Source organism: Plasmodium relictum (assembly GCF_900005765.1).
Source record: "Plasmodium relictum strain SGS1 genome assembly, chromosome: 14".
In the NCBI taxonomy this organism is placed as follows: Eukaryota; Apicomplexa; class Aconoidasida; order Haemosporida; family Plasmodiidae; genus Plasmodium; species Plasmodium relictum.
Window position 1 is genome coordinate 963902 of NC_041692.1, and position 26986 is coordinate 990887.

Genomic DNA, 26986 nt, shown 5'->3' on the forward strand with positions numbered 1-26986 from the left:
CTCTTAATTAACATATATTTTTTTTAATAAAACATAAAATCAACAAAAAATTAATATAAATAAAAAAAAAAAAATTTATTTTATTTAGGAAAAAATTAAAAAAAAAAAATTATTTCTTAAGAAATTTAAAGAAATTTTTCTTAATAATATTTATATGTGTACATATATATATACAGATGACATATTTTCTGTTTGTTTCTTTTATGTCAAATATATTATATCAGCCCCATTGAATATACAACTTTTTGTTTACTCTTTTAATATATGAGAAATATGTGCCAATAAATACCAATATAATTAAAAACAATAATAGTAGCAAATTAAAGTTTTCAATTGTATCAAATGATCCATTTGGTTGATAATATGTAAAATAAAGATTGTTTCCCCAAGAAAATAATAGTGTAGTTGATTCTAATAAACTTTCATTAGATATAAATCCTTTTGAATTATATAAAATATCCGTATGTGTAATAAATTGATTAAAATATTTATAATAATTCTTATTTTGATCATCTCCTATATTAAGTGAAGAAATTTTATTAGTATCTAGTAAAAGTAATAAATGCTTATTTGTTATTCCTCTTTTTGTTTCAGTAAAGTTAAATGATTTCACATTATGATCTATTATGTAATTTTTTTCATTTATAACAATTTTTTGTTCATCAAATAAATCAACAAATTTTTCTTTTTTTGATGTTAGTATACTTAGAAATCCTGGATCTTTTTTATCTAATAATATTTCAATAATATGAAATACATATTTATTTAATTTTTCATTAAAATAATTTAAAATTACGTAATTTTCATTTATCACTAAATGAAAAGGAGGTTTGCTATATTTATCTAGAATTTTTGAAAAAATAAGACTACCGCTAACACCATCAAGTATGTATAGTGTGTAATTTATATTCTGCTTGTTATTTGTTCTAGTAATATAGGATATTATATTATTATTAATATATTTATATGAAATAGAAGCGTCCTTATTTATTTTTATTGGGAAAAAAATATTTTTTTTTGTTATTGATTTTGAAAAAACTTCAATTTGTTCATTATTTATATTTATTAAATATGTTTTTATTAAACTAATTTTATTTTTATGATTTTCTGTATTTACTGAATTAATTAACATATATCCCTCTATATAATTTTGAGATATATTTATATTATAAAAAAAAAGTTGATTTTCTTTTATATCTTCATCCATTTCATTATTGAAAACATTTATAACTTGAATATTTAATAAATTATCTATAATTATAATGGAAGAACTTTTTCTAAGGACAAAATAGTGCTGAATTAAAAAAGAGTCTATTTTTTTTTCAAATATAATATCCCCATATAATATATCAAATATTAAAATATATGAACTCTTATCACTTTTAAAAATAGTTATCACTGAATCTTTTGAAAATTTTTTAAATAAATGCAACTCATTCTTAGAATTTAGAATGATACTGCCATTATTGTTATTACCATCATTTCCGCTCTTTACATTATCAATTTTATTATTTAAAAATATTATTTTTTTACCATTTTCAATTTCTGACCAATTATTCTTACCTGTACTAAAAGAACATAAGCGTTTTTTTAAAGAAAACATGTTTGTTCCTTGAAATTTATTTCCATCAATTTTATATAAAATTAAACCAGTAAATAAATGAAAAGCAAAAATTATATTATTACAAGTTGATACAAGAATAACTGAACTTCCTGCATATTTACTACTGTGATGAAGAGAAAATTTTGTAAAAGAGTCTTTAAGTAAATTATTCGTCAAGGAAAATTTATAATGATTATTTTTTTCATCATAATTTTTTGTTTCCTTTTTAGAATTAATTATAAAGTCACTTTTTAACTTTTTTTTATTACAAACGTTTAATAAATCCATTTTTTCTTCAATAGACAAATAAAAAAAATTGAAAGGAAATAAGGAAGAATCTTCTTTTTTTTTAACTATTTCTGCTATAAACGGTTTATTAAATGAATTTATTTTTTCTTTTATATATTTTTTCATATCATCCATTATTTGAAATTGAATATTATATGAATGTTTTTTGCCATTTTTTTTTAAATGTTGAAAATTGTAGAAGTATAACTGATCAATATATGCTAATGATTCCTCTCTTGAATAGAATACATCATTTTCTTTATAAACTGTAAATGAAGAATCATTATATATACTAAAATAATAATTTTTGTTTTCTTCTGAGTTAAATATGCCTACAATAATTTCTCCATTATAGTAAATATTACTGCTTTTATTTAATATATTTAAAGTTTTTTCATTTTTCATTTCATCTATATTTTTAATAATTATTTTGTTATTTTCATCACTTGCAATTATCATTTCTTTTTTATTATTTTTATTAATATAATAGCCTATAATTTCATTTTTTGTTACTTTTTTTATAAAATTCATCTTTCTATCGTAATAAATATATGCTAGTTCATATTCTCCTACATCAATAACAATATAATTATTAGTATTCCATTGTTCCCTTTCATCTTCATTTATAAATTTATTATTTTCAATGACTTCATTCTTAAATAATTGCTCTTCATCATTATTATTTATAATCATATAATTATAATAATAATTTTCCCCTTTATTTATTAATTCTACCCAGTATAAATATTTTTTATTGTATATAATAACTACATTTTTATTATATACGCTAACATGATAATTAATTTTATTATTTAATTTTAATTCTTCAATTTTTGTTGAATTTATAGTTTTTTTACTCGATATATCAATACTCATTATATAACAAAACAAATTATTATCAACATAGAATAAAGTGGCAATATTATCTTCTAATAAAATTAGTTTTAAATAAATTAAATTTAAATTTAATTCCTTAAAGTAGATAGAATACATTGAATTATCAATTATATTACCAATATCTATTCTATTATCAAAAACAATAATTATATGTTCACCTTTTATTAAAAAATCTTCTATTATTTCATTTTTATATTCAAATATACTCAATAAATAAGAATTCATAATATTATACACACTAATATAAGAATAAATATTAGTATCATTTATGTTAATTCCGTTTATGTCTTTTTCTGAATTATTTTTATAAATTAATGCAACTGCATATTTTTCATCTCCATATAATTTTTTTATTTTTTCATCTTCTCTATGAGTTTTTACATATTGTAATTTACCTGGCAATAAGAAAAAAAAAAAATTTATAAAAAGAAAAAAGCAAAGAATACATAACCATTCTAATAAATCCTAATAAAAAATATATTAAATTGATGAAGAAAATAATTATACGAAAAAGTTTATATACATGCATATATATATCTTGTAAAAAGATTTATTTAAACCTGTTTTATAATTTAGTAAAGCTACATTTCCATTAAAACTTGAAAGAAGAATATAATTATTTATTAAATTTGATATAGGTATTATGAAATTTATATGCCCTATTAAAGATGCATTATTAGAATATGGTATATACCTTTCATAAGTAATTTTAAATAAAATCGCCATAAAACAAATAAAGGCATTAAACAAAATTTTTAAAGACATTTTGCAATTAAAAAGATGAAATACAATTAATTAATATCATACTAATTATATATATATATATATATATATATATATATATATATATATATTTGTTACAAAATTTATATTTTTAAAAGATATATGAAATAGAAAAAAAAAGATTAATATTTAATTTCCATAAAAATAATTATATTAAACAAAATATAAAAAATATTAATGTAAAAGAAAAAAAAAAAAGAATAAAAAAATTTAAATATAATATATTATTAAAAAATATATACATTATCTATTTAAATATATATTATTTATATTAATATTTCTAAATTATTTAAAAAATAACGAAATATATTTGATCATACTAGCATATGTATATTTGTATGTATATATATACCAATATATGTGCATTAAATCTGAAGAAAAAAAAACTATTTTATTATATTTTAATTATATATTTATTTTATTATTTTTTTTTTTTTTATTGATATTTTAAATAAATTAATACATTGAACAATGAAAATAATGAAAAAATACTTAAGAACTTCCATTATAGTTAAAAAAAAATAATAAAATGTAACTTCATTTTAAATTTTTTTTTTCTTTTACTACAAATAACTAATTGTACACTAACTCAAATTTGTATTTTTTTTTCATTTTTTTTTCATAAATTATTTCATTTACTATTATACCTTCTATTTATTTTTTTTCTTTTTTTGTAATTTGTATTATTTTAGTTTATTAACTTTATCTTTGAAAATATAATATAATAACAGAAAAGCTTTTAGAACTTTAATCATTGAAAACAAAGCTTTTTCTTATACTATTTAAGTAATAAAATAAGATTAAAATATCCTAAAAATAAGAAAATATATAAATAAAAATTATCTTTAATTTTATGTATTTTATTTATGAACGATTAAAAATATTCTTAGTAACAGAAACAAAAAAATGTTAAAGTAATATGGGCATACAAAATGAGGATGACAATTTTATAAAAAAGTTTTTTAATTATTTTAAAAGGGATACCAAGGAAGATGGAGAACAATACAACTCTTTAAATAATAATAAAAATAATAATATGAAAAATGATGAAAATAAATTAGTAAAAAATAGAACATTAAATTTTATGATTTCATCCACACTAATTTTATGTGTACTCTATCCCTTAGATACTATAAAAACAAGAAAACAAATATATAAAGTTTATAAGAATTCTTATCCTTATTATTATAATAATAAATATAATTTATTTTATATTATAAAAAATGAAAAATTAGAAAGTATATATCGAGGCTTAGTAGCTAGTTTAATTACTACAGCAATATCTCATGGTATATTTCGATTTATATATGATACATTAAATTACTATTTTATTGAGAAAATAGTTAAGATAAATTACAAAAAAAAAAGTGAAAATGACTTATTATACAATATAAGTAATGACTATAAAACTGATAAGTCAAAATATGCCTACACAATATGCTTAATTAATTCATCAGAACTAGGCGAAGAAAAAGGAGAAAAAAAAAGAGACTTACCGGAAAATTTTAGTTCTATGAAAACTAATGATATAAGGAAAAATAAGAAATTTCTAAATACTGGTTTAGAAAATAAAATAGAAATAAATGAAAATAATGAGGCATCAAATAAGTTCAATGATAAAATGAGAGATAAAAAAAACATAAACTATTATCTTATTACTAGTAGTGTTAGTTCACTAATTAGTGTGCTTTTTCTTCATCCGTTGTGGCTAGTTAAAACCAAAATAGAAAGCACAATAAACTTAAATTATAAATTTATAAATTATAAAAGTAGATTATTAGGTAAACATTACAACTTATTTGTCCCAAGAAAAAAAAAAAACTTTATTAAAATATCAAATATCTTAAAACCTTTTATGTGTGATAGAAAATATAGAATAAATAATATGTCTTACAAAAAAGTTGTCTCATTAAATAAGATATTGGAATTTTATAAAAATAATTTTATATATAAGAAAAATATAATAACTAAAAAAAAATACAATTATCTTTTATATAAAAATGCAAAACATTCTATCTTAAATAGAGACGTGAAAAGAAGAATGATACACAACTATATGTTATATAAATATTATACTTTGTCAAATTTAGAAAGAAAAGAAATAACAAAAAATACAATATCACATCTTCGTAAAATGTTTTATAAAAGATATATTTTATATTCAAAAAATCCAATATCTAATAATAAAATATTACATATTTTTAAAAGAGAAGAAAATAAAAATGCCGTGACTTCAATATATAGATATAAAAATTATTTTCAACTTGTTTATGAAATATACAAAAAAGAAAAATTGTTTTCATTTTATAAGGGGTTTTTGACATCAATATTGTTAACTCCCCATGTTGCTATTCAATTTTATACATATGAATATTTAGCACATTATTTCAATCAAGAATATATAAAAGATATATTCAGAGATAATAATATAAATACTTCATCAAATGTAATAGATAAATTTTTACCATTCTTGTATGGAGCTTTGTCAAAATGTGTTGCTATTATTATTACTTATCCATTGTATACAATAAAAATGAGGCAACAAGTTCAAATGAGAAATTCGGGATTCATTAAAGTATTAATTAGCATTTTTAAATATGAAGGAATGAAATCTTACTATACTGGTGTCAATATGCATTTATTGAGAAACTGTTTACAAAATGGAATTCTTTTTTTTATTTTCGAATACTTAAATAATTCTACTCATGAGTAAAATATGTTAAAAAGGTATATTTTACCTTTTTGTATTTTTTTTTTTTTTTTTTTAAATTTTTTTTTATCATTTTTAAAATACTTTTTTGGTAATTTTTTTTTTTTTTTCTTTTATTCTTAAATTTTTTATGTCCTATTATTAAAAAAGAAAATTGTATTCAATTTGATCTGGTAATCAGAAGATATGAAAAATATAAATTTTTTTTCTTTATATCATTGCATTATATATATGCCTATATAATGATTTATTTGATAATGTTTTGCATAATTTATAATATTTTTTTTACTTATGTTTTCCTATATATACTTAAAAAAGAAAATTTTTAGTTTTCAAATAGTTCTTTTAATTGAATATATTAAAATATTATAGATTTATATGAAATATCCATTAATTCCTTTAATTCCATGAAAATCTAGCTAATAACAAAAATTACAAAAAATTATATATTATTCAACAAAAAAAAAAAAAAATATTTTGAATGTAAATTTAATAATAATAAAGGAAGAAAAAAAAAGATTAAATGACTTTCTTAAAAATACTATACAAATACTTTTAAATATAATATCTTAAATATTAATAAAAACAAAGTATCTATACTGAAAATTTAAAAAATTTTATGTACATCAAAATAAAAAAAAAAAAATTAATATACACTTTACAACTTAAAATTTATAATTTTCTTATTAAGATTAATTTGTGTATATAATATATATATTAAGCATAAATTCTATAAAATTTTTTTAAAAAATGTATTAATTTCTTTTAATAGAAAAAGATTAAAAAGAAATTTTTTTCTTTGAAATAAGTTACTTTAAAGATTTACAAAATTTTAAATTTTGTTTTAATATGGAACATTTATTAATCTACCTAATAGTTTATTTCTTCATTTATGCATATGCTATTTTTAATACTCTATGGAATATATACATATACTTGACTATTTTCTTCTTTTTGAATATATTCTCTTTCAACCAGTAGGTCTATTTTTTTTTCAATAACCTAAAATAGAAAATCAAATATTAATATATATAGTATGAATGTATTTAACAATTAGATTAAAATGAAAAATATATATATTTTACGATGATATACATAAAATTAAATATCTGAGCAAAAAAAATGTTGATTTTATATTTTTTGAAAATAAAAGAAAAAAAAAGTAATTTTTTAAATAAAAGAATTTTTTTTTGATATATTATAAAAGTTGATTATATGTATATATATAAAAGGAACTTCTTTATTACTTGATTGGTAGGAGAAAAATTAGATAAAGATCTTTTTACATAATCAAAAATTTGATCGTAAAAAAGTTTCTTATGAATTTTCATTACACGAACAATAGCTGCTTCTATTGCCATGGTTCTATCTTCTTTAGTTTTTTCATGTTCTTTTGATAATAATGTAGTTGCTTTTTTTATAAACACTTTCTTATGATGATAAGAAAATTCTTTATTTATATAAAAATTAGATGAACTCCATTCAACTACTTCATCAGTGGAATGTATAATTTTAAAATGGTAAAAACATGAATACATGTTATTTGTAAAAGATTTCAGATCTAACTGTAATTCCCTTTTTATAATATCAAAATTTATAAATTCATATTTATTAAATAACAAAAGAATTTGAGCATTTACTACATTGCAATACAAATAATAAGTAGTGTCATTAAAGAAATATTCCAATACTACTTCACTTAAGTCATATATCCATTCTAGTTTTCTATTTTTATTATCAGATTTATAATATTCTTCAAATAACTCAACATATTTATTAAAATCATCATTTAATTTCATAGATGTTTTTTCTAAAGCAGGCCAGTATCCTTTATTTAATATCTTCACCGAAAAAAAATCTTTTAAATAATTTATATTTATCTCATTTTTATTCATAGAATATTTTTTATTAATGTAATGATAAAATTTTGTATTCATATTTCTATTATTGATCATATCCTGAATCATGCCACCTAATTTTGAAGTATATTGTGAACCACACATATAATATAAATTTTCGATAAATTTTTTTTCAATATTTAATGATATATATATATTATTAATTAATCTGTTAGCTAAATAAACCCTATAATATTCAAAAAAAGTTTCTTTATTGCTTGTATAATTAAATATTTCTACAATATCTGACATTTTTTTCATCAAAATTGAGCTTTCTGGTTTATTATCACTATCACTACAATCATTTTCATTGACTACGCTATTCTCATTTTTATTTTCTCCATTTTTATCAATCAAATCAATTTTAAAGTTTATATCATCCTTTAAGTTTATATCTTTTTTTAATATATTGTCTGCATATAAAACTAACAATTTTACAGTACTGAAATTTTCATCTTCATGCTCAACAAAACTTTCAAAATAATCCTTTAAACATTCTTTAAAATTCTGGTCTATTACATTATTTGATATATTAAAGAAGGATAACTTAAATACATTATCATAATGATTGTGTAATTTTATCAACTTATCTATATATTCACATAACACATTTTCATCTTTTTGTTCTAAAATATTACTATTTGTATTAGATTCATAAAATAATTTTTGTTTATTTTCATTATTTTTATAATGACTAATATTTTTTGATATTTCAATGTATTTCTCTTTTAAATTATTACCTTCTGCTTTAACATATTCTCCTATAATTTTTTTTAATCCTTCAATAGCTTGAGGAAAATAAGAAAATAAAATATATGTTCTTCTAAGACATCGTAAATTATTATTTTTTAATAAATCATATATATTTTGTTTATTGCTTAATAATATATCTAATTTGTCAAATATTAAAAGTTTTACTATAATGTTAGTGATTTTTTCACAAGTTTCTTCATTTAAATTTAATGATTTATTTTTATTGTATTCTTTTTCAATAGAATTTTCAATTGATATAATATAATCATCAAAACACAACGTATTTATCCAATTATCTCCTTCCCTTTTATAGTAATTATCTACATTTTCTATTACTTTTTTCTCTATATCGTGTTCATACATTTTTTCACTGCTTTCTTTATCTAATTCTTTATATAATTGAACTAAATCACAAAATAATTTTTTTTCATCTTTTTTCTCATCTATTCTTAAATTGTCATAAATTTCATATATGATATCTTTAATTCCATCTCTTAAATCATTAAACAACGTAATTTTAAAAATATTTTTTGTATATGCACTTAAGCATAATGAACTATTATATTCTACGTAATAACGGTCAAGATATCTTAAAAATTTGTTCATCCAATTTGTATAAAAAGAATATTTTATCCATGCATTAATTAATACTTTTGTTTTAATTAGATCATTTTTATTTCTTAATAATGGCTTAATTTTATCAACAGCATAAAAAGATAAACTTTCACCATATTTTCTATATACTTCTTTAGAGTAACAAAAAGGATTTTTCTTTGCACACATATTATATACAACTGTATATAATCTAGTATATTCTGTTGCACTAAATAAATTTTTATTTTTTTCAATGTTATCATTTTCTAAATATTTTTCTATTTTTTCAATAGCTTCTTCTTTTATTATTTTCCATCCATTCTCGAAATTTACATTTGCTATATCCATTTTGTATATATGAATTCAATTTAATATATATATATATACATATTTAAAATACTTTATATATATATATATATATATATATATATATATATATATATATATACACTTATGTGAGATAATTAAGCTGATTTTATTATACAATAATAATATTCGTCATAACTTATATATTAATACAAATTAAAAAATAAAATGAACTTATTAGATTAATAAAAATAAAAAAATTTAACTCACATTAAATAATAATTAATAAAATATTTTGAAATAATTATCATAAAAGAGCAAGCATTAATGATAAAACAAATGAAATTAATAAATTTTATTTGTTTTATAAAGCATTCAAGATGTATTTATACAAAAAACATCAATAGTTTTTATTATTTATTATTTTTTTTCTTTTTACATGTATGCACACAATTTTAATATTGAATAATTATTATAATTAAAAAATAAAGGAAAAGTAAAAAAAATTACATTATTTAAAATAGAAAAATTAAATAAAAATGAAGAATAAAATAATAATTTTAATTTTATTTCATAAAAATTTTACTGTGTATATTTTTATCTACTAAAAGTATAAAAAATATTTATATTTACATAAAATATGATATACTCTATGAATTATACAAAGAAATAAGACATACAGTAGAAAATATAAAACAAAATATAGCTTTACTCTTTATATTATTTTAATTTTAGTGGGTAACTATCTAATATTCTAATAGAGCAAAAAAAAAAAAAAGAAAGAAAAGAAAAAAAAAACATAAAAACCCAAAATAATAATTTATATTTTCATTTAACTATATTATTGTAGTAAAATATTTTTTTGTTTTTATGATTTTTTAAAAGAAAAAAAAGTATAACTTTTGCACATTTAATATTTTCCTCAATTTATTTTTAATTTTCATACATACATAAATTATAAAAAAATTTTATGCTTCTCAAGAAATATTTAAGAAAGAAAAAAATAACTTATTTGTATTTAATTATAAAGTGAACTCTTTCAACAAAAATAGAAATACAAAAATAATGATTTAAAAAAAATAAAAATGAGTAATTCACTTTTTTCTTTTTTTGTATTAAAATAAATGCTATAGAACTTCATTTAAATTACAAAATTTATTGAGTTTTTTTTTTAATATAATACAATATATTTTTTTTTTTATTACATTAATATAACATTCTTTAAAAAAAAGATTGAAGTTATATATAAAATTCAAAATTTCCTTAAAAATGAATTAACTCTCTTTTGTTATATATATATATAATAAAACATTTAAAAAAGTTCTATAATTTTAACTGTTAAGAAAAAATATGTAAAGTAACTTTTATTAATTCTGAATATATCTATTATTATTATGTGCATTTAGCTATAAATAAAAATAGTGGAAAACATTTTGTGAAGGCTATTTATTATATGCAAGAATATTCATATACAACACTTCTTACAATTGTATATTTTTTTGTCTTTTTTTGAAATAAGGATTTATTATTATAATTAATATAATTCCTTAAACTAGAAAATAAAAAACATTTTAACACATATTAATCATATGAAAATTTTATAAACATTTTTTTTATACTATTTTGAAATTTCCATCTAATAATTTTTTGACAATTATGAAAAAATATATTTAACACTTATTTGCTTAAGTGAAAAATATTTATATTATATAAAACTTCTTTTTTTATATATATTTCCTTTTTTGTTAATATAAAAAAAATTATCGGAACTGCATATATATCACGTAGCTTTTTATTTTTAAAGTATACTTTTATGCATTAATCTGAAGAAAGATATATATTTTTTTAATTTTTGGAATTTTAAATAATTTATCATTATTTTTCAGTACTATTTTATTCTTTCAACTTATGAAAATAATATATTTGTATTTTTAAATATATAATAATTTCAAAATGACAAAAAAATAAAGTGTCTATTAAAATCATGTATATGAATAACAACTATTTTTTTATCTGTAAATATTCCTATTGTTATTATTCATTAGATTAAAATATTTCTATATATTTATTATAATTACTTCAATATATTTAAAAATTTATTATAATATTTTTCTTATTTTCCATTATTTTTATTTATTAAATAATATTACCATATATGATCAAAATAAATATTAAACACCTCCTTAACTAAATAAAAACAACATATTTATCTGATTTTAAAACTAAAAAAAAAAAAAATATAATATGAAATATTACATAGGAATTTTTAATAAATAATAAAAACACAATAATTATTATCAGTTTTAGATTTATAACTTCTTTATCTATATTAATAAATTTTTATTATAAAGTAATATAAAAAATATTTTTTTTTTTTTGATAATTTTTTATCTACTTCATATATTTTAAGAAAAAAAATATATTTAAAATATTTATGTACATTTTTACTTTTTGTTATATATATATGATAGAAAAATTATCTTGTAATTTTTCAAAAAAATATTGCTAATTTAAAGAAAAAAAAAATTTCTTTTATTTTTTATTTTTAAAATGTCTGATTGCTTATTTGCAAAAATGAGTTTTTTTTAATTATTATCACATTTATATTTAAAAGATATAATAAGTAAACATTTTTTGTAATTCCAGCAATCACTCTTTTTTTATAATTTATATGCATTTTATATCTTTACAAGAGTTTTTTGTAATTTTTTATATTTAAAATTTTTATTTTTAAATGTCAAATTTTATATTTACATTATTATTAATCTTCTATGTTAGTGTAACCAAAATAATTTAATTTTTTTAACACATTTATGTATCATGAAGTATCGTGCTTCCTTTTTTTAATCTATATTATTATTTTAAAAATATTTATTTTTTTAACTCATTTTTAATAAAAAAGACATATTGTTTTTTTTTTTTTTTCAGTAATATTTATGTTTTTTCTATCTTTTAATTTTTTTTAAATTGTATAAAATTTTTTTTATGCAATAGAAAAAATTTTTTTTTTATTTTTTTTTTTTTGCAACATGAAACTTTTTTTTTTTATTTTTTTAAAATTTTTTTTTATTTTTAGAACAAAAATATACTTAAATATATATTTAAATAAATTAAATAATAAATATATTCATTTTTTTATATTCTGTTAAAACTATTATAATTAATGAATTCTTAATGCTTTTGAAAAATTATAAAAATATTATAAAAAAGTTCTACATCCCATATCATCATACTTTTTTTATTAATAATGCACGAAAAAATCTGTGATATTAGTAAATAGAAATAAGATATATATATATATATGTGCATTATTCTAAATTGTTGATTTGTTTTAACATTTTAAAAGCTTTTGTAATACATAATTAAAAAAAAAGAAAAAGAAAAAAATTCATTCAACTTTAAAATATTCTTTAGATAAATAGTTGTTATTAATTTATAACAAATATAAATCATTTTCTTATACTTTTATTGAAATAAAATATGCATATATATATATATAATTTTTTTTTTTGCACACCCTTATAGCCCAAAACATTGTTCTTTTTTTTTGTTTTTTCATTAATATAGACGAAAAATATATTATGGAAAAATATAAATCATATACATTTCCTTAAAATATATATGTGTATATATTAATATAAAGTAAAAATAGAATTACAACTAAGAATATATATATTTTATCCACAAGTAATTTCTTGATTATGAATATTAAATTTAGAATTGATTAATGTTTTTTATTATATTATATTTCAAAAATTACTCATTTTAACATAACAAAAAGATATTTCAGTTAAAAAACACGTATATAATAAAATAATAATAAAATAAAATAAATAAAATAAAATAGTTCAATATAGTGGAGATATAAAAAAAGGTATAAATAATAAATATATTTATCAAAAAATAATATAGAATTTAATAAAATTATTATGATAATTACAACTATTTGAGATGGAATTTTTTTATATTAAAAACATTTTAATGAATTAATCTATTTATTTTTATATATTTTTAAGATTTTTCTATAAAAAATAATGTCTGAAACATCAGCTTGCCCCCTTAATGATTTCTTTGATATAGATGAAGAAAATGACTTAGATGAATTAAAAAAAGAGGATACACAAATATATAATGGCAATTTTTTAACTTATATTTATAAACAATTAGAATGCTGCTGTCTAAGTTTTTTTGATGAGTTAGAGAAGAAAAATAAAAGAAAAAATATTACATTGAAGAAAAATTATTTAGAAGACTACAATAAAAATAAAAAAAATATATATGAATTTAGTGTATTTGATAAAATACTTAAAAAAAATGGAGATTTAATTACGAAAGTCCCCTTAGATTCAAAATATTTTAATCCTCATGTAAAACATATAAAAAAAAAATAAAATACTTTTTTTTTATTTATATGAATAAATAATTATCATATAAATTTATCAATCCTTTTAAAAAAAATATGCATATCTACATAAACGTAAAATACTTTTATATATATATATTTATTAGGCAGATTGGTGTGAATGTGCTCATGAATTAGAGGTAGAACTAAATAGTGAAGAAGTGGAATTTTGCATTTTTCATTTTTTTTTGAAAATGTATAGATCTGAATCAAGAGATAAAGATTTGCTTTTATCTATTATTTTAGAATGCTTATATTCTAAAAAAGATTTTAAAAAAGAGTATTATGGGCAAAGAGGAGATTTTAAATTTTTAAAAGAAATAAAAAACATAGAAACTAGTAACTTTAAAGAATCCTTAAATGAGTTAGTTAATATAATTGAAAATACTAATTTTACTGAATGTAATAGAAATAAAGAGATAAAAAATAATGGAAATAAAAAAAGCAATGAGAAATTTTATTTTAAATTATATGTTATTATAAAAATAAGATATTCTTACGGGATTTATATATTCAATTGCGATGATACATATGATATAGTCGTTATTGATTGCAATACCTTTAATAAGAATAAGCCAAAAATAATGAGTTTTTTTTCAATTCGAAAATTTATATCCTTTTTGAATAATGTTTATTCAATCAATTTTAGTGATGAACACACATATGGATCATTTCCTATAATTGTTTATGAGTCTAGAGAATGCTATGCTTCATCATATAACCATTTGCCTCTTAAATCTAGCGTATGCAAAAAAAAAAAAAAGATAAAAAAAAAAAATGTTCTAGATGAAAAATCAAAAGAAAGTGAAGAAGATGAAGATGAAGATGAAGGTGATGATGAAGATGACGATGAAGATGATGAAGAAGATAAAGATGAAAAAAGAAATGATAAGGAAAATGAAAAAGAAGGAATCAAAAACGAAAAAAAGGCAATGATATAAAAATAATATATAAGAGGATAATAAAAATGAAATATTTAGAGAAAATTTAAAAAATAAAAATATGCTAAAAGCATTTAAGATTAAAAGCATTGAGTACACAAAAGACAAGATTATAATGTGGAAGTATGAGAGAGTAAAGATGAGGGAAAAAAAAAAGAATTAAGATACAAAAGAACAAAATATATTTATATCAGTAAAAAAAATTAAAAAAATGTAACATTTGTTTTTATAAAAAGAATTAAATATTTTTACTTATTTTTGTATAAAAATAGATATGTTTTTTTCTTTCTTTTATAATAAAAATTAAAAATATATATAAAGAAAATGTTAATTTTTTTTTATTTTTTATGGTTAGATATATCTCTTATAATGAAAGTAAAATTAAATGTTTTTCTATGATATGTGAAAAAATTAATTAAAATATAATATTAATAATTCAATTAAAGTTAGTTTATTATATTAAAAATTGTTGTTAAAGAAATAAAAAATACAAAAAAATGTAATAAATAAAGATGAATATTATTTTAAAAAAACATATATAGATAGATAGGTAGATACATATACGTTCTAAGTTATTTTTTTCTTCATAAGTCATATGCGGATGTGTAACATAGTTATATATATATATATATTGAAAAGAAAATATGTTACATAAAAACTTTTATAATATCACATAATAAATTTTTTTTTTAAATAACATACATAAAAAGGTATAAAAATGAGAATCTTATTTTTTTCTTTTTTAAAAAATTATAATTTATGTATTTTTGTTAATACATCTAAAACAGCTTTGGTTTCTAAAACATCATGAACTCTTATTAAATCGACTTTTTTATAAAATAAATATGAAGCAATTGCCAATCCTCCTATGTAAAAATAAAAAAATTAATAAATAAATAAATATGTACATATATAGATAAAAATATAAATATACATAAGAATTATATTGGTATATAATTTAAATAAATAAAAATTAATAACATAAAATAAAAAAAACTTTAAATGATGAATCATTTTTTGAAAGTATTACCGCATATATTTTTTTGATATAGTAACTGATCTTTATCTTGTCTCACATTATTCATTTTAAATATCCATCCTTTTTTTTTATTTTCATTTTCACTTTTCTCATCACCAAAAGCTTCCTTCTTTCTATTTATTATACTATTTTCATTCATACAATGTGCAATAAATCTTTTTCTTGAATATCCAATAAAAAGAGGGTAGTCATCATAAACATGAATATCTTTTAATAATTTAATTGACTGATCATGCTTTTTTGCAAAACCTAATCCAACATCCAATATAATTCTATAGCGTGGTATTCCATTTAAAACAAGAAAGTTTAATCTATCCACCAAATAATTTTTAATGTCATAAACTATATTATTATAATCTGTTAATTTGTCCATCGTATGTGGATTTCCTCTTTTATGCATTAAAACAACGCTTAAATATTTATTTTCTTTTTTTAATAATTTTATTATTTCTGGATTATTTGTGCATGCACTTATATCATTTAAAACATCAACAAAATTTTCCTCAACGCATTCTTTAAAAATATCATAATGCACTGTATCAATACTTATAACAGGTTTTATGATATCTTTTTTTAACTCACTCTCTAATTTATCCCATTCTTGATGAAACAATCTTAAAACTGGCATAACTAAATCTCTTTCACTAATTTTGGGATTAGGAACAACAAATGGAGCAGACGATTCACCACCTATATCAATTACATTTGCTCCTTCATTTATCATTTCAAAAATTCTGTCTACTGCTTTTGAAGGATCTGCAAATAATCCACCATCGGAAAAGGAATCATAGTTTACATTTAATATTCCTACAATTTGTGTTTTCTCTTTTAAATATAACAGTTGATCTTTTAGTACATATATTTTCTTATTGTTTTCTTTGATATTTATTTTATATTTTTCTTCAAAATTTTTAACACAATTGTTATACAATGTACTAATTTTTTCTTTTAATACAGGATGCTTATACTGAGGAATAACATCATTTAAACATAATAATATACTATATCTAAATCTTGTATATAAATGTGGAATGCATAAAAATTGAATTTCATCTTTTAATGTTTCAATTATTTCATAAATTTTGTTTTTATCTTTTTCTATATTAATATATTTTAAAAATACTTTATATATATCACTTTTTTCTAACTCAATTTTTTTTTTAAAAATGGTATAATTATTAAAAAATAATATATCTATGTCTAAAAGACGATTTTCAAATTTTAATCTTTTCTTTATATTTTTTCTTTTCATTAATTGTTCAATATACTTTAATATTATAAGCATACTCAGTGGGTCCTCAACAAAACTTCTAACAACAACTACTACATTATAAAAATATTTAGTGTAATATTTATTCTTATATTTTTCTAAATTCTCTTTCATAATTTCATCATTTTTCTTTATTAGATTTTTAGATTCTAATTCATAATCATCTGCGGCCACTTCTTCTATGGTACTTTCATTTAATTTTTCATTTTTCAGAAATTTATCGTATTCATAGCATTCATGAATTAAATCGTAATTTTCTTCATATCTTGAGCATTCTAATGCTTTCACTATATCCTTTAACCAATTAATATCATTAATTTCATAATCTTCACATATTTCATTAGTTACATTCTCTATTGATTTTATTTCATCTAGTATAATATATTCAGGCACTGTTTCATATAGGTAAGAAGTGTTAATAATTTTACCTTTAATAATAAATAACAAAATAAAAATATATAATATATGTATACATGTAGATATAATGGATGAAAAATGAAAGCTGATATAATAATCCTTATAATTATATTTAATAAAAAAAAAAAAAAATATTCACTATATATATATATATTTTAAATATTTTTATCTTCCGTTCAAAAAGTAAAATTTGACTTCATTTCTTTACTTTCTTTGTTATTACCAATATATTTCTCAATTAGATAAAAAGCTGTCTCCAAAATTGTAACAGAGTTATTTTTATCATTTGTTCCAATATTTAAAACAGCTATATTCCTTTTGTTACTATCAGTAGAATTCATAATTTTTTTGATAAATACCATATATTTTTTATTTTATTTTTCTTTAAGATAATTTTAAATATATATGTAATTTGGTATATATATTTATAAAAATATAAAAAGTTTAAGAATTAAACATAAAGGTAAATATATATAAAATTAATGTTATTAAATTATTTGAAATAAATTATTGTATCATGTCATATATATAATGTTTTAAAAAAAATATTATTTTTTTAATTTTTTTTAGAATCAATTTTTTTTTTCAAGTAATTAAATTTTTTCTTTTACTCTTTTAAGGAAATATATTTTATTTTTGTACATATATATATATATATAGGAAAATAAAAATTTTATCGTTAGTATATTAATTAAGAAAAATGCTTGAACCATTTTATGATCTATACCAAACTTTGTCTTGCTATAAAACTATACGAAAAATAAATAATTTCGTGTATACCAAGTAAAAATAAGAAAAAAGAAAAAAAAAAAATAATAAAGAAGTAATAATATATAATTACTAAAAAATTCCAAAATTCTAAATAAAAATAAAATTAATATAAAAAATTAATTTTATTTTTATAAACATATAAATTTTAGTAAAGAAAAGATAAATGATGAAGAATCAGATGTTCTAAATGAAAATAAGTATACTTCTCATGCGATAGCCATTTTAATGGCCTTAGGTAATCTCATAATAAAAACAAAATTCTATTTATTAATTACATGAAGTTTTTTATGTGGTATAACAATACATATATATATATATTTTTAAAAGGAATCCAAACATCTTTCTATAAATTAAAACGTTTCAAATTTTTTACATTTAGGTTAGTATTATATATTTAGCTTTTATACACTATATTGTATTTCTATTCTTTCTGTTATTATTTTATTTTATTTTATTTATTTTTTTTTTTTCATAAATTTGCATTTAATTTCTTTTCAATATATTCTTAGACCGTTTTTGCCTCAATTTCTAGGAGTAATAAGTAATTAAAATAGTTAAAAATAAGCATTAAATATATTTATATATACAATTTTTTTTATCTTTTCATAGCATCTTGCTCCTTTTTATATATTCATACATTATATCTAAGCCGAAATACTATTGGTAAATTAATTCAACTAAACATAAAACAGAAAAAGGAAGAAGGAATATGTCGTTATATAGATGAAATGTAAACACAAAAACTAAAAATAGATATTCATTACAATTTTATCTTTTTTTATATATCTTTGCATTTTTTAATTATTTTTCTTAGATACAAAACAGAAGAACCAAAAGATTATATATATTTAAAAAGGAAAACATTTTAAATATTTAAACAATTATATAAAAAATGTTTATCTATGTTTATTTGTATCATTTCTTTTCTTTTTTTTTTTATTAAAATTTTTTAACATTTCCTAAATGATAAAAAAAGTTATTTCTTATATTAAAAATAACAATATAATAATTTTTTTATTTTTGTAATAATTTACACACATTTTTAATCTTCTACTGATTATGCCATTATTATAAAAGGAAAAAAAAGTAAATTTATGATTTTATGTATTTTTATTTTCATAATTAATTTCACAGATAAAAAAAAAAAAAAAGTACTAATAATAACAAATGAATTAAAATTAATTATTTTTATATACAAAAATAGTTCATACTACAAACTTTTGAATAATACTAAATAAAAACAATTGATGTACAAAAAGAATATCTTTTTTACATGAAATTTAATATTTTTATGCTAGAAGTTTAAGAATTAAAAATATATATAATACAATTTTTATTTTAATTATTTAGACTGATTCACTTTTTTTTCCTTTTTTTATTTTACTCATGTAAATGACATATTTTTTTAATTATTTTATTTTTTCATATTTTCAATATTTAAAATGATATATACATTTATATATATATATATATATATATATATATATAGTAAAAGTTGAAATAAAATATTCTTATATATATACATAATAAAAATATAAATAATAAAAATTTTCTTTTGTACAAATTGTTTTAGAAGTAATATTTTAAAATTAAAATATCTAACTTAACATAAAAACAATTTTTTTGAATTTAATATATAAAGTAATATACTAATAAAATTTATATATATATATAAACTCAAAATAAAAAATGAAATATTTTATGAAATTCATAAATAAAAATTATATATAGATATAAAACTTACGCAAAAATAATAATATTTTTAAATATATTTTTTTAAATAATGAATATAAAATAATACATTTTTTTATGTATTATTTTTTTTTTTCTTTTGCAAAAAGAATATCATTAAAAATATAGAATATATATAAAAGTAAGGCTCTTAATTTTCCCTTTGATGTAAAAAAAAAAAAAAAGGAAAAATACACAACTGATTTACCATCCATCGTTATTATCATCAGCACTTTGATAATTATTTCTTTGGAATTTCTGATCGTCAAATTTTTTTTGATTGTAGTTACTGTTGTATTTATTATTATTAAAGGGGTTATTGTATGCATTATTATAATTATTGGCATACATATTGTTGTTATAAGGGGTACTGGGAAAACCAGCACTATTATTATATCCATTGTTATTACCAACAGAATTATTATAAGAATTACTATTATTAAATGGAATACTATTCATATTTTTGTTAGTCATAGGATTATTATTATTATTATTTGTATATCTAGAATAATTATTTTTATTTTTAATTGATTTATATCTATAATTCCTATTAGCTCTTGCACTAGCTGTATATCTCATAACTAAATTAAAAAACCAACGTGGTATAAATTGATTACATTCTTCTAATGTTGCTAATAGATCTTTAAAAATGTTTTTATTATCTTCATTTACAAAAGAAGTTGCTATACCAATATTTCCAGCTCTTCCTGTTCTACCAATCCTATGAATATAATCATCAATATTACTAGGCAAATCAAAATTAATTACATGCTTGATGTTAGATATGTCTAATCCTCTTGCTGCTACGTCTGTTGCAACTAAAATATTCTTAATTCCCCTCTTAAATAATTTCAATGCTCTCTCCCTCTCATCTTGACTTTTATCTCCATGTATACAAACGGCATTTAATTTTTTATTATTTAGATATCTCTCAATAATATCAGCTTTCCTTTTTGTTTCAATAAATATTATTGTTAATCCACTATTATTTTCAGATAATATATTTGTTAAATAATTACATTTGTTTTCTTCTTCTACATATACTAAGTTCTGTTTAATATACTCATGAGTACTTCCTACTTTACCTACTAATAAATACGTATAATTACATAAGTATTCTTTTGCTAATACCTGAACTTCTTTTCTAAAGGTTGCACTGAACATAATAGTCTGTCTTTTTATAACTTCATTACAATATTTCTTATACTCCATTTTATTTTCATTAGTGTCTGCATCATTATCGTTACCTGGCATATCATAATCATTTATTATACTTCTTATTTGAGGAGAAAAACCCATATCAAGCATTCTATCTGCTTCATCAAGTACCAGAAAAGATGTTAAAAATAATCTTATTTTCTTCTTTTCTAAAATATCATTTAACCTTCCAGGAGTAGCAACAATTATATCAGCACCTTTATCTAAATTAGATAACTGAGTTTTAATATTACTTCCACCATATAAAACAACTGGCCTTATCCCTGTTTCATAGCAGAACTTTTTTGCATCATAAAATATTTGAACTGCTAATTCTCTTGTCGGAGCAAGAATTAAACAAATAGGCAAACATACTTTATTAAAATAATAATTAGAATTATTATTATTATTATTATTATCATAAAAGGTATGCTTAGGTGGATCATTTAATAGCATATGATTAATAATAGGTAATAAATATCCTGCAGTTTTACCACTACCAGTTTGAGCTACACCAATTAAATCATTTTTATTCATAATTATACTCAAACTATATTTTTGAATGGGTGTTGTTTTATCATAATTTACTTTTTTTATATTAGATAATAACAAATCACTTAAATTAAGAGCTGGATCATCAAAATTTTCTATTGGAACTATATTTTCACTACTATATCCACTAAGTTCTATTGGTATACTATTATATAATTCAAAATTTACTCCTTTTTCACTTTTTACATTTGAAAAAATTTCTTCCTCTTTTTCAGCATAATATCTTCTATTATCTCTATTTGCCCAAGCTGTTTTGGGAATATTATAATTTCTATTAAAAATAGGATTACCACCTTTATTATAATTCATCTTATTAAAATTATTTCTATTATACATATTTTGATTTCTTAACATAGGAGGTTTATATCTTGGTTTTTCCTGGCCATTAATATTATTATTTCTTTGGTTATTAGGAATTGTTCCGTTTTCATATTTATTTTTATTTATATTACTCATAAAATTTCCTCCTTTTTTCTGATGCTGCACTAAATTATCTTCATTGTTCTGTTTTTCATAATAACTACTAGTATACTTATTTTTATAATTTTCTTGAGCATCAATATTGTTTTTGTCTACATAATTTACATAGCTCTTACTATTATCAATATTTCTTGTATCATCATTTATATAACTATTTTGGCTTGTATTGCTTTTATAATAATTTCTATTAGTCGTAGTTATAGTACTATCAGGATCTCGTTTATTTCTTAGTTGAGTAAAAACATGCGCATTAGAATTCTCCTGAATTTGAATGTTATCCCTATATGAAATATCATTTACATTAGGTATGTAATTATTCCTTAAATAGTTATTTCTTTGATCTTCATTTTTATTAAAGTTAGTATTTATATTATTATTATTGTAATTCATATTTAAGATATTTTTTTTTTCTTTTGAATAATATATCAAAATAAACTTTTAATACAGTTTTTTATTAATGTTTGGGCTTTTCTATGTTTTGTAATTTTTTTTTTTTTCTTTTTAAATTACATTTATTAAAGTATGTTAATTTTCCTTACGGTTTTCTAAATTTTTTTTTATAAAAAATCAATTTTTTTTTTTTTTTTTTTTTTTTGTATCTTAAGTTTGTTTTTCTATAAGCAAAAAGCTAAATATTTCTCAATTTTTCTTTTTAAATTATGTCGTTATAATTTTCTAAAATACAATTTTTTTCTCTAAATTTATTTAGAAAACTTTAAATAATCCTTTTAGATTTTAATAAATTTTATTCTACTTAAGTTTATGGGAATATTATGAAAAACTAATGCAGAATTTAAAAATAAAATGAGAAAAAAAGTTGTATGAGTAAAAAAACCAAGTTCATATATTATTTATAACATGCTCAATGAATATAATTAAATTATTCAAGCATATATATGCCCAATATAGAAAAGGAAATTTTAAAAAAGTTGTGTATGATGTATAATTAAGCACAAAAGGCCTTTTAAAAAAAAAAAAAAGAAAAATATGCTAAACAAAAATATATAAATGCTATAAAACTTTTAATAATAAATTTACAAATATATAATTATGTTTTGTATAAATAAAAATGAATGTTATAAAACAAAGTGCAAATGATATATAAATTCTTTTACTGAACGAAATATATATGAAATAAAATGCAAAAAAATAACTTTTTGAAAATTTTATTAAAACATATATTTTTTATTATAATATATTCAAAAAATAGTAGAAATATACAGAATTACGATTTAATTAACCAAAGTAAAAAATAAATATTAAGCTGAAAACTGATATAAAAAAAGTAGGAAAAAAAAAAAAAATAAAATTATAAGAAAAAAAAATAATGGGTAAATTGTAACTACCATAAAGTTATATAAATTTTAAAATTAAAAAAAAAAGAGATATATAGAACATTTTTTATTGTAAAAATGTAATAAAAAAAATATTTAATATATATAAATATACAGATATAAATTATTTTTTTTTAAATGGTTAATTATAAAAAAAAAAAATTATAAAAAAAAGTTATATATTAAATTATGACAAAATTTTGATATATGCATACATTAATACATATAAACATACAAAGAAAAAAGTATTTATATATATAATATATATGAATGTATGAATGTATAATTTTTTAATTTTTATCTAGGTTTATATTAAACATTCATTTTAAATATGAAATAAAATTACTTTCATTAAAAAAAAGAAAAAAAAAATTTTTTTATGCATTATACTTTTATTAAATGAGTAATATATATATATATATATATTTTTTTATTTATCAATAACGAACAAATTACAAGTTGATAAAACACAATAAAAATTACATATTCTTTATTCCATTGCTAATGATAAAAAAAAGATATATTTTTATATATATTTATTTTTTTATATATTTTTATATTGCTTTTATGTTTTATACGATTAAAAATGTTTCATTTTATTTCAAAAAGCACTGTTCACATTTTTTTTGAATAATTTCATGTTAATAAAAAAAAATTCAAATGAAAAAAAAAAAAAAAAAAAGTAAGTCATAAAAAAAAAAGGAGTGAAAAAAAAGGTTTTCTTAGATCAACATAATGAAGAAATGAGAAAAAAAAAGCAATTATTTTAAAAAAAAAACATAACTTATCTGTCTACATTTTTTACTGAAAATAAAAGTATATTTAAATTTTTATCTTTATATGAAAAGTGAATAAAACGAATTAAATATAATTGAATGTATATTAAAAAATTAAAGAAAAAAAAAAAAAAAACAAATTTAAGATTGAAGCAAGTTTGTAATTAAAAAGCACAGTGGAATTATAATAATGCTTAAAAAAATGAAAAGAATATAAGATATATATATTAAAAAAATACATGTAATGGAATAATCATTCATATAAAATTTTTATTTTAAGGCAGAAATTTTGTACAAAATATTACTTAAAAAAATTTTAGTATAAAGACTTTCGAAAATATAAAATATAAAAAGAAAAAGAAAAAGAAAAGCATTAGGAAAATTTTCCTAATATCTTATTATATTACACTAAAATACCCAAAGAAAAAAATAAGAGAGCATGTAATAAATATATGTGAAAAAATGATTATTTCAAAAAATTTAATTAATTGCTTTTTTTTTTTTTTTGTAGTTCATTTTTTATATTTTTTAACTTTTTTTTTTTTTTTATATTATTAAACATAAATATTAATTTACATGAGCATTTCAACGAGCTTAGATTTTTTCTTAATATAATTATTATTATAAATTTTTTTCATATATATTTGCAATGATACAAGAAAAAAATATCTGCTATTAGTGGTTTTTAAATATAAGTATCATTAGATACTCTCAAGAAAAAGTAAAATATTAAGAAATGAAGACATCTAATACATTCTTTCAATAAATGTTTAAAAATATTCAATAATAATTATATGGAAAAGTTATGTTTTTTTTTTTAATTTAACTTTCTTATGAATAAAAATAAGACACCTTTTTTATTTATTTAATTTTTATTAAACAATATGAACGAAAGAACAAAAAAACATCAATAATCTTTAACAATAAAAATATGGGTACCACATTCGGTTATAATATTATTTATAATACTGATATTTAAAAAAAAAAAAAAAAAATAAAAGTAATATATTTTTTTATTATGCAGCTTATATGAATAGCAAATGTAAATATATATAATTCTTTTTTTTTTGTCTTATTTAAGTTTATACCAAAAGAATACACAATATATTTGTTTATAAGCGGAAGTGCATTATATGGTATTTCTTATTATTTTTTCTTTTAATAATATAAGTGATCACATGAAGTATTTTAGTTGTATACAATTTCTTTTTCTTTTTTTTTTCGCTTGTAATTTTTTACTAAAAAAGTCTAAGTTTTTTTCATATGTGTATAAATTAAAAACACGTAACATCTTCTCAAAACTACTGTTATTTATATTTTTATACAATATGTATTTCTTACTTCTAAAAATTTACTTAAGATTTTTGTATATGTAGTTTAACAAATATCTTTTCATTTTATTTTGTAAAAAAAAAAAATTAAACTTAGAATAATGCATGTCGGATAAGCATATTATATATATATATTTTACCAGTAACATCAAGAAATAAGAAATAGATATTCTTTTTTAATTGTAAGATATTTTTATATATAATAACGTATTTTAACTGAAATATACAAGAATAATTTAAGATATACCATGGCTAGCATTATCATATTTAAGAATTATATAACCTATCTGGTTTTCAAATAAAATCATTTTTTTTTTAAAAAGTAGTAATATTTTATGTTATTAAATATTTTAAATCTAGATAATAATAAAAAAGAAAATGATTTTCTTTTTATATCAAATACAATTATATATATATATATATATGTATTTATCTGTTTATGCAAAACTTGTTTTGTATTAAGGTATATTCCATTAATTATTATTTATTTAAAATTATAAAACAAAAAAATGTTTATATATATTATATTATTGGATGAAATTAAAAGAAGAACAAAATTATATTTCAAAAATAAACAAAACATAATTTTAACGTTTCTTGTTTATTTCTTTTTTTTTTCTTTTATGAATTTTATAGAAATATGCTTATGGAAAATTTCATTTAAAGAAGAAATAAAATTATTAATTAAAAAAATTGATAAAAATATTTTAAAAAAAACAAGTATATATAAACATTTGCTAATTTTTTTTCTTTTGTTTCAATTTAGTTCTCAAGAAAAATAAGTATACTTCATGTTTTTTTTTTTTTTTTAAATTTTACTTTAATAAAATTTTAGAGAATTTATTTTTAAAGTACAACTTTCAAAATATATTACCCTACCTTTTTTTTTATTTATTTTTTTAACTCCGTATAT

General features: G+C 17.7%; 7 protein-coding genes across 7 annotated transcripts; 3 read left to right on the top strand and 4 right to left on the bottom strand.

The window, feature by feature from the left end:
• Positions 1-220: 220 nt before the first annotated feature.
• EMC1 (ER membrane protein complex subunit 1, putative) lies at positions 221-3553 on the bottom strand (the record flags this gene model as incomplete). The annotated part of the gene is made up of 2 exons (XM_028679328.1): positions 221-3183; positions 3349-3553. The coding sequence occupies 2 exons, from the start codon at positions 3551-3553 to the stop codon at positions 221-223; spliced, it is 3168 nt and encodes a 1055-aa protein (XP_028535053.1).
• Positions 3554-4490: 937 nt separating this feature from the next.
• PRELSG_1426500 (mitochondrial carrier protein, putative) lies at positions 4491-6284 on the top strand (the record flags this gene model as incomplete). The annotated part of the gene is made up of 1 exon (XM_028679329.1): positions 4491-6284. The coding sequence occupies one exon, from the start codon at positions 4491-4493 to the stop codon at positions 6282-6284; it is 1794 nt and encodes a 597-aa protein (XP_028535054.1).
• A 912-nt stretch (positions 6285-7196) lies between these two features.
• Positions 7197-9874, bottom strand: CUL1 (cullin-1, putative; the record flags this gene model as incomplete). Its single annotated transcript, XM_028679330.1, has 2 exons — positions 7197-7283; positions 7529-9874. The coding sequence occupies 2 exons, from the start codon at positions 9872-9874 to the stop codon at positions 7197-7199; spliced, it is 2433 nt and encodes an 810-aa protein (XP_028535055.1).
• Positions 9875-13866: 3992 nt separating this feature from the next.
• PRELSG_1426700 (conserved Plasmodium protein, unknown function) lies at positions 13867-15175 on the top strand (the record flags this gene model as incomplete). The annotated part of the gene is made up of 2 exons (XM_028679331.1): positions 13867-14199; positions 14342-15175. 2 exons carry the CDS (start codon positions 13867-13869, stop codon positions 15173-15175), a joined length of 1167 nt encoding a protein of 388 aa, XP_028535056.1.
• A 750-nt stretch (positions 15176-15925) lies between these two features.
• DHPS (dihydropteroate synthetase, putative) lies at positions 15926-18263 on the bottom strand (the record flags this gene model as incomplete). Its single annotated transcript, XM_028679332.1, has 3 exons — positions 15926-16041; positions 16206-17912; positions 18125-18263. The coding sequence occupies 3 exons, from the start codon at positions 18261-18263 to the stop codon at positions 15926-15928; spliced, it is 1962 nt and encodes a 653-aa protein (XP_028535057.1).
• A 338-nt stretch (positions 18264-18601) lies between these two features.
• On the top strand, positions 18602-19541 carry PRELSG_1426900 (conserved Plasmodium protein, unknown function; the record flags this gene model as incomplete). The annotated part of the gene is made up of 6 exons (XM_028679335.1): positions 18602-18684; positions 18822-18907; positions 19000-19051; positions 19182-19213; positions 19282-19402; positions 19487-19541. 6 exons carry the CDS (start codon positions 18602-18604, stop codon positions 19539-19541), a joined length of 429 nt encoding a protein of 142 aa, XP_028535058.1.
• Positions 19542-20607: 1066 nt separating this feature from the next.
• On the bottom strand, positions 20608-23022 carry PRELSG_1427000 (RNA helicase, putative; the record flags this gene model as incomplete). Its single annotated transcript, XM_028679336.1, has 1 exon — positions 20608-23022. The coding sequence occupies one exon, from the start codon at positions 23020-23022 to the stop codon at positions 20608-20610; it is 2415 nt and encodes an 804-aa protein (XP_028535059.1).
• Between the last annotated feature and the right edge of the window lie 3964 nt (positions 23023-26986).